The 12752-nt window shown below is 49.1% G+C and overlaps 2 protein-coding genes across 2 annotated transcripts; one reads left to right on the plus strand and one right to left on the minus strand.

Moving 5' to 3' along the window:
- Window positions 1-5706: 5706 nt before the first annotated feature.
- Window positions 5707-6484, plus strand: FIESC28_01243 (uncharacterized protein; the record flags this gene model as incomplete). The annotated part of the gene is made up of 2 exons (XM_031155394.1): window positions 5707-5941; window positions 6105-6484. The coding sequence occupies 2 exons, from the start codon at window positions 5707-5709 to the stop codon at window positions 6482-6484; spliced, it is 615 nt and encodes a 204-aa protein (XP_031020561.1).
- A 2526-nt stretch (window positions 6485-9010) lies between these two features.
- Window positions 9011-12672, minus strand: FIESC28_01244 (uncharacterized protein; the record flags this gene model as incomplete). Its single annotated transcript, XM_031155395.1, has 5 exons — window positions 9011-9576; window positions 10083-10170; window positions 10252-12392; window positions 12449-12582; window positions 12653-12672. The coding sequence occupies 5 exons, from the start codon at window positions 12670-12672 to the stop codon at window positions 9011-9013; spliced, it is 2949 nt and encodes a 982-aa protein (XP_031020562.1).
- Window positions 12673-12752: the final 80 nt, after the last annotated feature.

Raw genomic sequence — 12752 nt, forward strand, 5'->3', positions numbered from 1 at the left:
GACGGCGATGTGGGTTCTGGCGCCTTCGGGGCACTTTGCCAACAATGCAAAGGGAGCTGAGGCCAGATGCTCTGATGCTCAGTGCGGTGCGGTACGGTACGATACTGTAAGTAATATGCAGTGTAGTAGGGGCTGTTATAGCGATAGAAGGGACTCTTAATTGTTAGTGCCGGTGGCTCAGCAATAAGGGTCCGAGGCTCCTCGCGCACGGGATTAGCGGACTTTGATGAGTTCAATGCATCGGTTCGCATGTAAGCAGCACAGAGCTATCCACGACATTCGAGAAGGACGGAAATGAAATGACGAACGGAGCTTTCAACGGGCGGCCACGGCGGCAGCGAGAGTTAATCTGTAAGTGTAACACGGTTCGAACAATTCAGCGATGACAATTGTTTGGTTGTCTCTCCGTAGTCAGCAACAGCAACAGCCACAACCAGAATCTATTTCCCGACGGCAGTTTCGCGTGTCTATCCAATCGAGACAAAGATTTCGAGGAGCTTGGATGAAACGTATGCCGAGACTTGACCCAACAAGGAGGTGTCTGGCTGTGACAGTCAGATGCAGTCGCAAGACGTAGACGCACGCAAATGCACTGCAGACTGCAAAGCTGGCAGGTTGGAGACACCCATCATCCCTCCCCTCTCAGAGCCTGATCCTGTACAAGACTGATCGTACAGAGTCCAGTCCAGTACTCGGCCAAGGACTTGGTCTTGGACGCCTGGGAGGTTGCAGGAGGGGGAGGGGGTCATCCCGTCTCATGGATGTGGATGTGGATGTGTGACAGGCATTTCATTTCATGGGAGAAAGTAGCCCAGTAGCCAGTGCCAGACGAGACCAGGGCCGTTGAATGCAACAGTATTGCAGGATCTTTCGCACTGAGTTGTCGGTGTGCTATCGCCTAATATCCCCATGTCGTCGATGATGAATGATGAAGACAGCGGAAAATCTGAGGAATGCCGATGGTGATGGTGTGTTGATTAAACGATGATGGTGGTAGGCTCTTGTGAGACCTCACCTTCTCTTTCTCCTCCTAGTTTCCTTCCTCTTCTGGTTTCAACGCAACTGCCTCGCTTCTTCCCCTCCGTTCTTTCCAGTTACCGTTCGCCATACGCGGGTTCAGGTACCTTCCGTCACGCACATGCCATGCCGCAGGGCTAGTTGCAGTATGCACATCACCTATTGGAGAAGGAGAGTACTGGAGGGAGGTGACTTCCACTCGACCTTAGGGCTGAAAATGCTTTTTGAGATACCCGGTCTTGTCAAATCGACACTGTCCATGGCACAGTATAGAATACTACAGTACAGCACGTCTCCGTACTAACATCACTAATAGTGCCCGCGGAAACTCTCTTCATCGACCCGCAGCCTTATGATACAATGGATGGATACAGATGCAATTAGTCTAGATGCAGAGGAGATGCTTGCGGGCGTCGAGACTCCTCTTCGCTACGGTAATGTACCTACATACGACGACCCCGTTTTTACATCAATCAGCACTTGACGCGACATGCGGAACGATATGTATCCTGTATCATAGGTGCATTGCAGGTTTGGACAGCTCTAGCGCCATGAATTGTCAAGATTTCGGGCCATCATTTAGACTCGTTACGGTCCTGGCTAAGCCTAGTGTGTCAGGTGTCGCCCCTCGGCTGTGATGAACGGTTATTGAGATTCTCAAGGGCTGTGTATCTTGATTGGCAGTGTGCATGAGTAACGTTATGCCTATTTTCAGTGACTTTCATTTCTACAACAGTGAGAACATGTTCTCGCCAAGACGAGATGTGGACGGTTGATCATTGAAGCTCCACCATGGTCCAAAAAGCAAATACGGATATACGGTTGTAATTTGTTAATTTATGTGACTCGACTTGGTCGACTCTTTCAGTTTGACTAGACATTTGATGTCTCAGAGTACCAGCCTATTCATCATCATGCAATCTAAACATCGCGGAAAGAAAGCGCTTCATCAATATTCAACACGGACAGGCACTATAAACACGCACACCAGTATGATCGCCACAATGAAACCGCCTTGAAAGCTCCCCCTGTCAAGTCAGCTATTGGTAATTACCAGACGAAGCCTATTACAAGTACCAAAGTGGCTGTCGAAGCTACATCCTAGTCAATACAGACTTAAATATGCACCTCTTGTAAGGAGTGCCTCGGCTCTGTCCCAAGTTTAAACCAGGTTTTGGGAAGGGCTGTTTATTCCTCCGTGAAACTTTGCTCTTACATAAACCTTCCGATTCTATTCATGGAAACTTGATATTCATACAGAATCAGATATGATTTTCCATCCTGTTCGTTTCGAGCGAATACAATGCTCATCATTGTTCCTGTCTCAACTACCGACGTCGAGGATATCGAGTCAGAAAGCTTCACGTCACCAACATGTCTTGAATCGACCCTCGCAGTAGCATCCCCTCGTTGGATTGACATTGACTGGGGGTCCCTTGGACCCTTGCGTGCTGCGTGCACTGTTGTCATATTCTCTTGGGTCAGGGTACGTACAACATTTACATACATCAGTCTCCATTGCAGGTAATTTATCTGCCTTCCGTCTTGGGCCGCGTCTATGATCTGGAATGATAGAGCCTTGCTCCATTACCGACACCGCGGCCAACTAGCGTCCTTGGTGGCCCAGATATCAATCTCCTCGACCCACGAAGACGTGGATGCTAAACAATTACTGTCCCCAATATCTGCAATAGACCAATTCGGGAGACACCAAACACGCCCTGCTTCTGAATTGGGCACAAACACAAATGATGTTATCATTCATGTATGGCTCTTTTGCTCAATTGTATCATTATCATTGTAGGGGTGGCTTGGTTTGTCGCATACATTACCTAACCTTGTCAAGCAAGATCAACTGACTCTAGTTCTGCCGTTGTAGAACGCCCTGAACGCCTAGTATAGTATCTTGCCACCACGCCGCAATGACGACTGAACAGCGCACAAAGGAGAGACAGGGAGAAAAGGAGACTCGCCCAGACTTTTAATTGTCAAGAATGTATTGCTTTTCATTTCAAGTGGTCGCATGAAGATCGCCCGTGCAGGACGATGGCGCCGGCTGCAGCTCTGCCACGCGCCGGACGTACCCTAAGCAGTCAGCTATGCCGGAGGATAGAAATTCGGGGGCCAAATTGCTGTGGTTCAAGAATGAACGATAACATTGTTGGTTTGCGACAGACTTGCATGAACGTTGGGCAGTGTCTCGGAGATGAACAACATGCTGTGCAGTTGCTGAAAACATTGTACCACCAACCCACTCGATCTCAGTCTCAGCGTGACATATCATATTCGATTGCGCGGAAAGTCTTGCTTCTTCCTCGCGGATAGTCTAGTTAGCACTGACGGTGGAGCAAGCCCAAGGATCCATGCCATGATTGATGATAGCATCAACGTTAGGTTAGTTGACAGACATTAGCAAATTACCCGTAGTACCTATTTTAGCAGGTACAGTAACGTTATGTACATGACATCAAATGTTGACGTTGAGATAAACCCTCAGACCCTTCTAGCCTTCATCCATTCAACCCCTACCCAGACAGCTAAGAGCAGTGATCTATTCCTCAAAGGGGAAGAGAAGTTGGTATTTCCTAGCGCTATTCTTGAAGATCGGCTGGAGAAACAGGACAACGCAACGACGGTGAAGAGTGATCCATGTTATTGCCTCCTTGGCCTATTTCGCTTTTCGTTCTCGTGCATGAGAGATACGAGAGTGATTCGTCTGCGGCGTTGCTTGCATTGAAGTGCTACTGCCTATGTAATGTAATCCATACTAGCAACGTCCAGACGAGACGAGACGAGACTGCTTCATCACATGCGTTGTTTCTACTACTGAGGCACTGTGAGGTACAGACAGATTACAGGGACTAGGAGGGGAGTGGAGTTGGGGTTTGAACTTTGAGCCGAGGTCCAATTCCCCGACAGAAAAGTTCCTCGTTCCTCGACGGGGATCCCCGTCTCACTGACATGAACTCCTTTGAATGGTTTAAGAAGGAATGGAATGCACGGCCCGACAGTTGGAAGCCATTCGGGAAAATTACTAAACATCTTCATACTATGGCGGTTTCAGTATTTCTGTAGCGAAAGCGAGGTATTATTGCTTTTTTCTACGGAGGCGAACTGGAGTGACTCGCTATGCCTCAAGTCCATGTCACTTGTCGGCGTCTTCCGCTCCAACGACAGACCTTCGTCTCCTTATGTGGACAATTAAAAACCGCGCGTCAATGGGAATGGCTTCTCCAGCTTCTTATTGGCGGACGATAATTGCAGCAATTCCTTCAGCCTTTTCAGAGGGCTCAGACGTGAGCCTTGGAGTGTCTATCCATGCCCTGCTACTGCTAACTAACCCCAGGGTAAATCGTTGCCCCATTATCGTTGCATTACAGAATTGAGCCGGCTATAGTGCAGTGGGCAACGATCCTCAACTGTTAGTAATAGTTGTGTAAAAATATCTTGGCCGTGCGGGCGCTGTGTTGGTTGTTTCTTCAATTATTCAATCTGCCCACTTTGAATCGGCCCGCGGAGCATCTTGCAGACACACTACATGCACTTACACTCGTAAGCTGATGGATGATCAGCGTCTAGAGTTGACGGTAGTTGTGAAAAACGTGGGAGCGGACCGGATGCTGCCCTGCATACGATCCTCCGGTCTGGCACAGTAGCCGTCGCATCTTGCTTGAATCTCATCCCAATAGTCGATTAGGCTACCCTATTCAAGAAAACACCTCCGAAAGGTTGACAGAGATCGTGCGCCACGATCCTTCGATGCGATCAGAGCCACGCGATGGCCCGCCGTCCAATCGCAACTGAAGCAGCGCTTCTGAGCATCTTCCAAGCGCCTTCTTTGCAAGGATACGGCACCCGGATGACTTCCACGGATGTTCCAGAAACACTCGGCCGGCAGCCCGTCCTCCATCTCTATCTCCATGCTATGCCATGACTAGGGGTCATCAAATTGTGTTCAAGACGCCCCTCCGCCTACTATCTCACCCCTAATATGGGACCTGTCAAACGCCATCCGTGCTGGCCGTGCGTTCAAGAACTTTTTAAAGTAGTGGAGAGTAGACATTATTAGTTTCAATGGAAATTAATTATTATCATTTCTCACCGCCAGCTTTCTTTGCCTGTTTGTGACTGGATCTGCTGTAGATGTAGATGGATGCTGGTCTATAACTGTAAGCATACCCAGACTGAACCCTGTAACTTTGTTTAACGTGGATATAATTAGAGGGAAACAGACGATCAAAATCTATCATTGACTAAAAAAAGACCCAATGAAAAATTGATCTCGTTCCTGAACATCTGCCGAATGCTAATCTTTACTGTAAAATCTGACTTAGTAATAGAAAATTACTGATGAGTGATGCTGCGCCACGCCCAAGACTTAAGCGATGTGGCGTAACACCTCTGCAGTCTGCTTTGATGTAATACCCCTCCCCCTCCTTCAACTTCAACTCCTTCCCCATACAACAACAACCCGGTTCATTAACGACTCAATCAAGGTCTCAAAATTAGCATACAGTAGCAGCTATTGCAGCTGTCATCGAATCTCCACCATCTCATCTCCTGCATCTGTTCCGTTTCCTGGCCCCTGATTTCTATTCCTTGCCGCGTCACCTTCGTCTCGATAGCCTCGAAGCCTTGGCCACCTGAGATCCCTGCATATCGAACAACTATCGCAGATTCAGATTCACAATGGCGACATTGGATAATGCCAATCCGACTATCCTGAGTGCTTCGGCTCTCCCTACCCGGCAGACAAAGGCTGAGCCTCGCCGGGGTCCTGAGTCGAAATACGACGACATTATCTTTGCAAAGCCATCATATCTATCAGGTCCTTTTGTCGGTCCGGCTTCTTCAGCATGGCCTCGACTCGATGATCAACCCAATGAGTTTTCCTCAGAAGCCATTGACGAACAGGAAATTTACGGTATGTGCCTTCGAACCGATCTGAGTCATTTGTTAGGCGAATTCGCCACCTCCAAACCTTCTACTCACCTACCCTGAGGATTGAGCCCAAGGAGCATCACGCTATTTAGGCGACTTGAGACATTATTTTCGCTTCACAGTGATAGAATACTAACGTTGAGTAGATCTGATCTCAACAATCTCGGATCCTGAGCACCCGGTTTCACTGGGCCAGCTGTCAGTGATCAACTTATCTGATATTCACATCACTCCCTCTCCTGCATTAGGTGTCCCTAACCCAAACACTATTGTGCAGGTAGTTGTGGAGATTACACCAACCATCACACACTGCTCGTTAGCTACTGTTATCGGGCTTGGAGTTAGGGTTAGGCTCGAGCAAGCGCTGCCGCCCAACTACCGCGTGGATGTGACCTGCAAGAAGGACAGCCACAACCAAGATGATCAAGTGAACAAGCAGTTGGGCGATAAGGAGCGAGTTGCTGCCGCTTTGGAGAACGATACTCTGAAGGGAGTACTGGATAAGATGTTGGAAACATGCGCTTAGTCATGACCTACCATCGTCAATTGCCATTCTTTTAGAAGGTTCGAAAATCACAGGGACCCTGCTTGCTGATCTTCCGTTGCGCAACATCCACTACCGTCATTGCTACTCTGGTGATCAAAACGCGAAATCGTTTTCGTACCGAAGCTGGCTGGCAAGAGCGAGAATGCTACCATCATCCCATGTCTTGAATCTCGGCATTCAAGAAAGAATGGGGTACAAAGTTTCTAGTCTCGAAGACATTAGACTGAACCGTTGAACTGGTAAAGAAGAGACACAGCTGGGGAAAATGCCGAGTTATGATTGGGGAGGAAGAACAAGGACACCAGCCAGGGCCCCTCATTCATCTAAATAAGGTTCAAACTACTACCACGAACATGTCACGCTGCTCAAAGCAGACATTTTTGTGCACAGCAACCACGGGACATTTCGTTCTTTCAGACTATTGTTTCTTGGCTTCTTAGCGGGAGCCTTGCAAGTGTCGTCACTTGTCTGAGCTATTACTAGCCTCAAAGCTGGTGGTGTTGCAGCCACGCACGTCCTATGCTTTAGCGCAATTACTGCTGCAGAATTACCTATACAGACTCGCAGATATTCGCACTCACACGGATTCCTTCAACAATGTCTCTGATCTGAGCCTCTTCTCTTGATGTTATGGTGCATGCAATACGACGTCGACCAGATCCCACGATTAGGTTTCCGTTTTGGGAACCATCGTCGTATCATACAAAGTTCCGCCCTATTATGTTACGCGTGCCAACGTCCCCCACTTTCGCCGCAAGTCCAAACGTCCTGACCTGAGTCTGGGCCCCCATGGTTCATTCTTTCTGGCCTCTTTCCTTTTGACAGGTGCGGAATCTGCCGCTGAAACGTCATGCTTGACTTTGTCGGCCCTTTTCGAAGCCAAGCGACCAGGGCGCCTATAGGGCGCTATCAAGAGCCGTCTCGTCTTGTGTCTTCCACACATTGTATTGCCATCGACTACCGTAGTATGTCCTGCCAAGGCGAGTAGTTCCCGTTTGGCAGGTCGAAAGAGCTGGGGAATTAACCTCGCCGCCAGGCTTGATCATATCATACTAATTTGGATAGAAGCTATGCTATTACCTGCCATGGTGCCTGCACTTTACCTGCAATGGCAACAAATCCTCATGGGCGACAGCCACGCCCCTAGCTTCAGGAGTTCTATCTTCCAGACTATCCGTACATATCATTCACAACCCAGGGGTTGAACCCCCGCTCCCCGTATACTTGGCCTACGGTGTTGTGGACGCCGGGGATCAAAGGTGCATGCCGCTTCGACAGTCTCAAATGATATGTTTGGGGAAAGCAACCATGCCTTGCGCCTGCGTGACGATCCCCCGATCTTGCAACTCCCGCAGTGAGACCCCCGGTCACGTCAGGACTTAGGATTGGTTCGCAATTGAACTCGCAAGATTCGCAGACATGCATCTCTAGGTGCCGATCCGCGAGTAAACATGATCGGATGCATTTGTCCGCACTCCGCACAATCTTGCCATGTACTGTAGTCTACATACATAATTCCAAGACATACTGTAACCTATCGTGCATCTCCTACTCTCTTGTGACAGCCACAGATGTCTTGGTCAAAGCTCCCACAGCCAATGGGGACCTTTACCAGCAAGCGGACGCATCCTTCGTTGCTTCTTTGACTTGTGGTCAGCACTTACACTAACGTCCCACATTCAGGCCTGCTTCTTCATCCTTCCTTCACCGAGATGGGATGTCCCTGGCAGATGTGCTCGTGGCCGCAGTTTCTTCCCGATATCCTAGCAAACCTTACGTCCTGTCAACGAATCCCTGTAACCGAATGCTTATCAACATCTTCGTCATTCACAGAGCTTGATACCGTGGTCCCTGACAAGGCCAGGGTCCGGTGGAAAGAGCCCGGTACGGTTACCGGTGAATCGTCCCGTAGAAACTTCTAAGAGGTGTTGGTTCTTCCTATTACATTGGGCATATATATTAATTAATTGTTGACTGACCCAACGGCGACACTAGACCTAATGCTATAAAATTCTGCTCGGACTTCAATCTGTTGCGTAAACTGTCGTATACATTACCCATGACGCTACAATATGCATAGCAAGGTTGGAGGATAAATTCCCCTCTCATATCATTGGCAATCATTGCCTGTTGACAAGGGAGTAGAAACTAGTCAAAGCGAACTAGATATGCACTTTCGTTATCACGACGAAATGAGGACGAGACAAATATTGAAGAACCTCTAACACCTGGCCTTGATTTTAGATTATCGTTCCCTGTTTATATGGTTCATCTGAAACCTTTCCAATCATCCTAATTAACCTCTAACATTTTGCAGTGTGCCACTGGTGTTTAAACTGATCCTTGTAACGAAACTCATATTGCCGAAGCCCGAGTGTATGGCGATTCTATCATGGTAAACGTTCCAACCTCTTGGGTAGAGCTACAAAAATATCCTTGACGGGGTTCCTTCATGCAGCCTTTGTTTCACAGGCCTACCGAATCAAACCGTCTGGACTTCAGTGTTTAGATCTCCCCTAGCATACCGCTCTCCATTAAGCTCTGGTAGAATTCAGGCTCAAGGAAGGTCTTAACGCTGACGTCTTCGCTGAGACCCTTGCGTCGTCGTGTCTTGAGGACGAAATCACGAGCGGTGGCTTGGGCAGTAGCAGGCTGGAGAGGACGGATGATCTGCTCGCGATCGAGAGGATCACCAGGCACGATACTCCAGCTGTCAAAGACAAGACTCACCATGGAACTACCCTGAGTCTTGATTCGTAGATCTGTTTCGAAACCGAAACTGTCGATGACTGGTAGCAGACCGTTCACGCGATATAACGGGGTACCGGCGACGGGACCGTCTGATAGCACATGGCCACGACGACGTGAGAGCACATTATAGACCTCCATGTATGACTCTTCAGGTCCCGTCACAGAGACTGAATAGACGGGCTCCATAAGTCGAGGCGAAGCCATAAGGAACGAGGAATAACATGCTCGTCGGGAGGTGGGGATGATCTGGCCGCCTCCACGGAAGATGGCCTCGTTGGCCAGAAGGACATCTGTAACCTTGAACTTGGTGTTTCGTATCGCTGTTGCCTCATGTTAGTATCTGTTCTGTATCGATAGTGTTGCATATAATCTGTGTATCTTGTGCAGGGGTTTCAACGGAGTTGTGTTATCTACCGCCAAGGGGGAAAGGATCGCCGGTTACTGTTTTCCGTTTTGTTCCTGATGGCGGTCAAACGGATCTTTCCGTTGTACAGTACCATCGAGAATCAAACGGCCAACATAGCGGAGACGGGTGGCACCATCACGACCTTGCGAACACCAACACCTGGAGACGCCAAGTCTTTTGCCAGCAGTATAATATGTCAGCAAGACATGGCGAATGTCAGATGTGGAGAGTTCGAAACTCCACACAAGGAATTGCCCCCCTGACGCTGTCACGATCCACAACCAGTCAAACTAACTGATAATGGAACTATCACAATATCCACTCTTCAGTTGAAAGAGAGAGCACGGGGGTGCTGTCGGCGCGGCGTGTCGTACAAGATACGGAGATCAACCTGCAGAGTAAACGAAATAGATGACTTACGTTCTTCACACAAGGGTCCCTCGCGGGTGGCCCAGCTAAATCCTTGTCGAATGGATTCCCTGACTGCGTTGAGGGTTTTCTTGTCCACCTGAATCATGGTCAGTCAAGCACATGGAATATGGATCCTGCTGCAGGAAACACTGCAGCGGGGGATGTCCAGAAAACTTACCTCAGTGGGAAGTGTGTCGTCCTGAAGGATGTTGGGACCTGTGTCTTCAGGTCCAAATGCCCAGATACTGCGAGCAGCAAGCTTGTCCCAGCCGTGCTTCTCCTCGAAGAACTTAGCAGTCTTTCGAATGGGATCGCGGATGCGGACTGCTCCGCTCTCAATGTCATTTGAGATACCCTTCTCCAACTGCTCAGCAACCATCGTGATCTTGTTCTTCTTGTTTGGTGTGATGGCGTAACACTTTGTCGCTGATGTCTCGACGACGGTCTCGCAGAATCTTGTGACAGGATCAGAAATCTTGATATCCATATCGGCGTACAGACGACGCAAGTCGTGCAGTACACAGTCCATGTACAGCTCTCCAGTTCCAAGGACGACGTGCTCTCCTGACTCCTCGACCTTGGTCTTGATAAGGGGGTATGATTTTTGAATCCTTCTTAGACCGTCAAGCATCTTGGGAAGTTCTGAAGGGTTGATGGGCTCAGCGGCGACCTTGAGAACTGATTCTGTGAAATGTGTGATGGGTCTAAAGATATAGGCGTCCTCGTCGTCTTCGAGCTTGGGAGGAAGGATGGTAGCTGACTTGACGATGGAATTATCGACACCACTTAGTAGGACGAGATTACCGGCGGGAACACCATCTGTAGGAATGTTATATCTTGTTTCGCCGATAAAGACTTCAGCAATATTCGCCATAGCCATATCTTCCTCATCGTCCAGAGAGTAACCCTCACCAAGCACACGAACTTGCATACCTGGTCGGACGGTACCACTCAGTACACGACCGAAAGAATGGAAGCTCTTGGCGTCTGATGTGTTGAAGAGCTTTGTGATATGCACGACCAATGGTCCGTCCTGATCACAAGCCTTCATCGAGGCAGCGACCTTGGTATCTACAGGACCGGTATAGTATCTCTCCAATAACCGCTCAGCAGTCTCAATGGGAGATGGGATATGCTTGACAATCATATCCACAAAGCCGGTCGAAGGACCGAAGAACTGCTCGCAAACTAGCTTGAGGAGTACCTTGGCATCGGCCTTGTACTGAGAAGGCTTAAGCTCGATACCCAATGAAGCCAAGACCGGCTTCAATTGCTCGGGACTGTCGCTGATGGAGTGGGTGAAGATCTTGTAGATGGGTTCGAGGATAAAGTGAACGAATGAGCGTGCTGAGCGCTCGTCGATAGGCTTTCGTGAGAAGTTTCGCTTTTTCGGGTTGTAGTAGATGTCGCCCCATAATCGCTTCGCGAACTCGTCGACGTTGATATCTCCGAAGGTATCTGTGTACATCTTGGCGAAGCTTGGTAGTGTAAAACACCAGCCCATATCCGTGCAAGCAAAGAGAACATTGCCCTTTTCGGGGCTTATACGCTTTGAAGCAGCCTTGGTGGGCGCTGTGTTTGTGATAATGGTGTTGACCTCCTCAACAACGTGCTTCAGCTTGAAGTATGCGTCCTTGGGCGGTAGCTTCAGCTCAAGGATGAGGCGATCCATCTTGTTAATGATGAGAGTCAGAGGGATGTCCTCAAGAACAGCATGCTTGATGATCTGCTCTGTGTTGATCTGAACTCCCTCGACCACGTCCACCACCAAGCAAACACCGTCGACTAATCGGAAAGAGGCAGCAACTTCATCGACGAAGTTGACGTGTCCAGGGGTATCGATCAGGTTGACAAGATGCGACTTGCCCTTGGTGCTGGGTAGCACAAGACTCATTGGTGCAGCTTTGATAGATAGACCTCGTTCCCTCTCCAAGATGTGGATATCTGTGTATCGCAATTGTTCGTCGCGGTGCTTTCCAACTCTTCGTTCTAATCGATCCGTGATATCGTGTGTCTCAAGAACCAACATATCCATAAACGCCGTCTTTCCATGGTGTAGATGTCCTGCCAACGCTACGTTTCGTGTTTGTTCGGGAAAGTTCATCAAGTCTGTCATGAATTCGCGGTCGAAAAAGACGGGTGGGAGATCGGCTTCCTCGATGTTGAACTTCTTCTGCTCGATGGGCGCGATGATGGGTTGGGTCAGCGGCTGGGCGTCCTCCTCCTCGACACGGGTTTCAACATCGGCACCGTACACCTGTTCGGCGGTCGGATAGTACTGTTTGTCCTCGTGAAGTATGATCGCGTTGGATGGTCCATCTGTAGGTTGCCAAGTTAGCAAATATCCATGAGAGCAAGCTTCGAGAGATCCTTACCGTCAAGCTCCATGAGCTCCTGGCCCGTCACACTGGGGGCCTCTGGCTCATCATCGTAGACGTAGTCGCTCGCCTCAACACCCACCTCGGAGCCCTCCTCTGACTCGGCCTCCTCGCCAATGAAGTTACCAAACCTGTTGCGATAAGTCAGCGCGCCGTCAACATCTCAAGCTTGAAACGCGACTAAAGCAAGGGGATACGTACTCGTCGTAGAGATCATCCATCTTTTCCGGTTATTAATTAGATGCGCAGGTATGGCGTAGTTGATGCGCAAGTGATTGGCGACGAAAGAATGCAATGCAGC

Source organism: Fusarium coffeatum, assembly GCF_003316985.1.
Source record: "Fusarium coffeatum strain FIESC_28 chromosome Unknown BRIP53273_contig_33, whole genome shotgun sequence".
Lineage (NCBI taxonomy): Eukaryota > Fungi > Ascomycota > Sordariomycetes > Hypocreales > Nectriaceae > Fusarium > Fusarium coffeatum.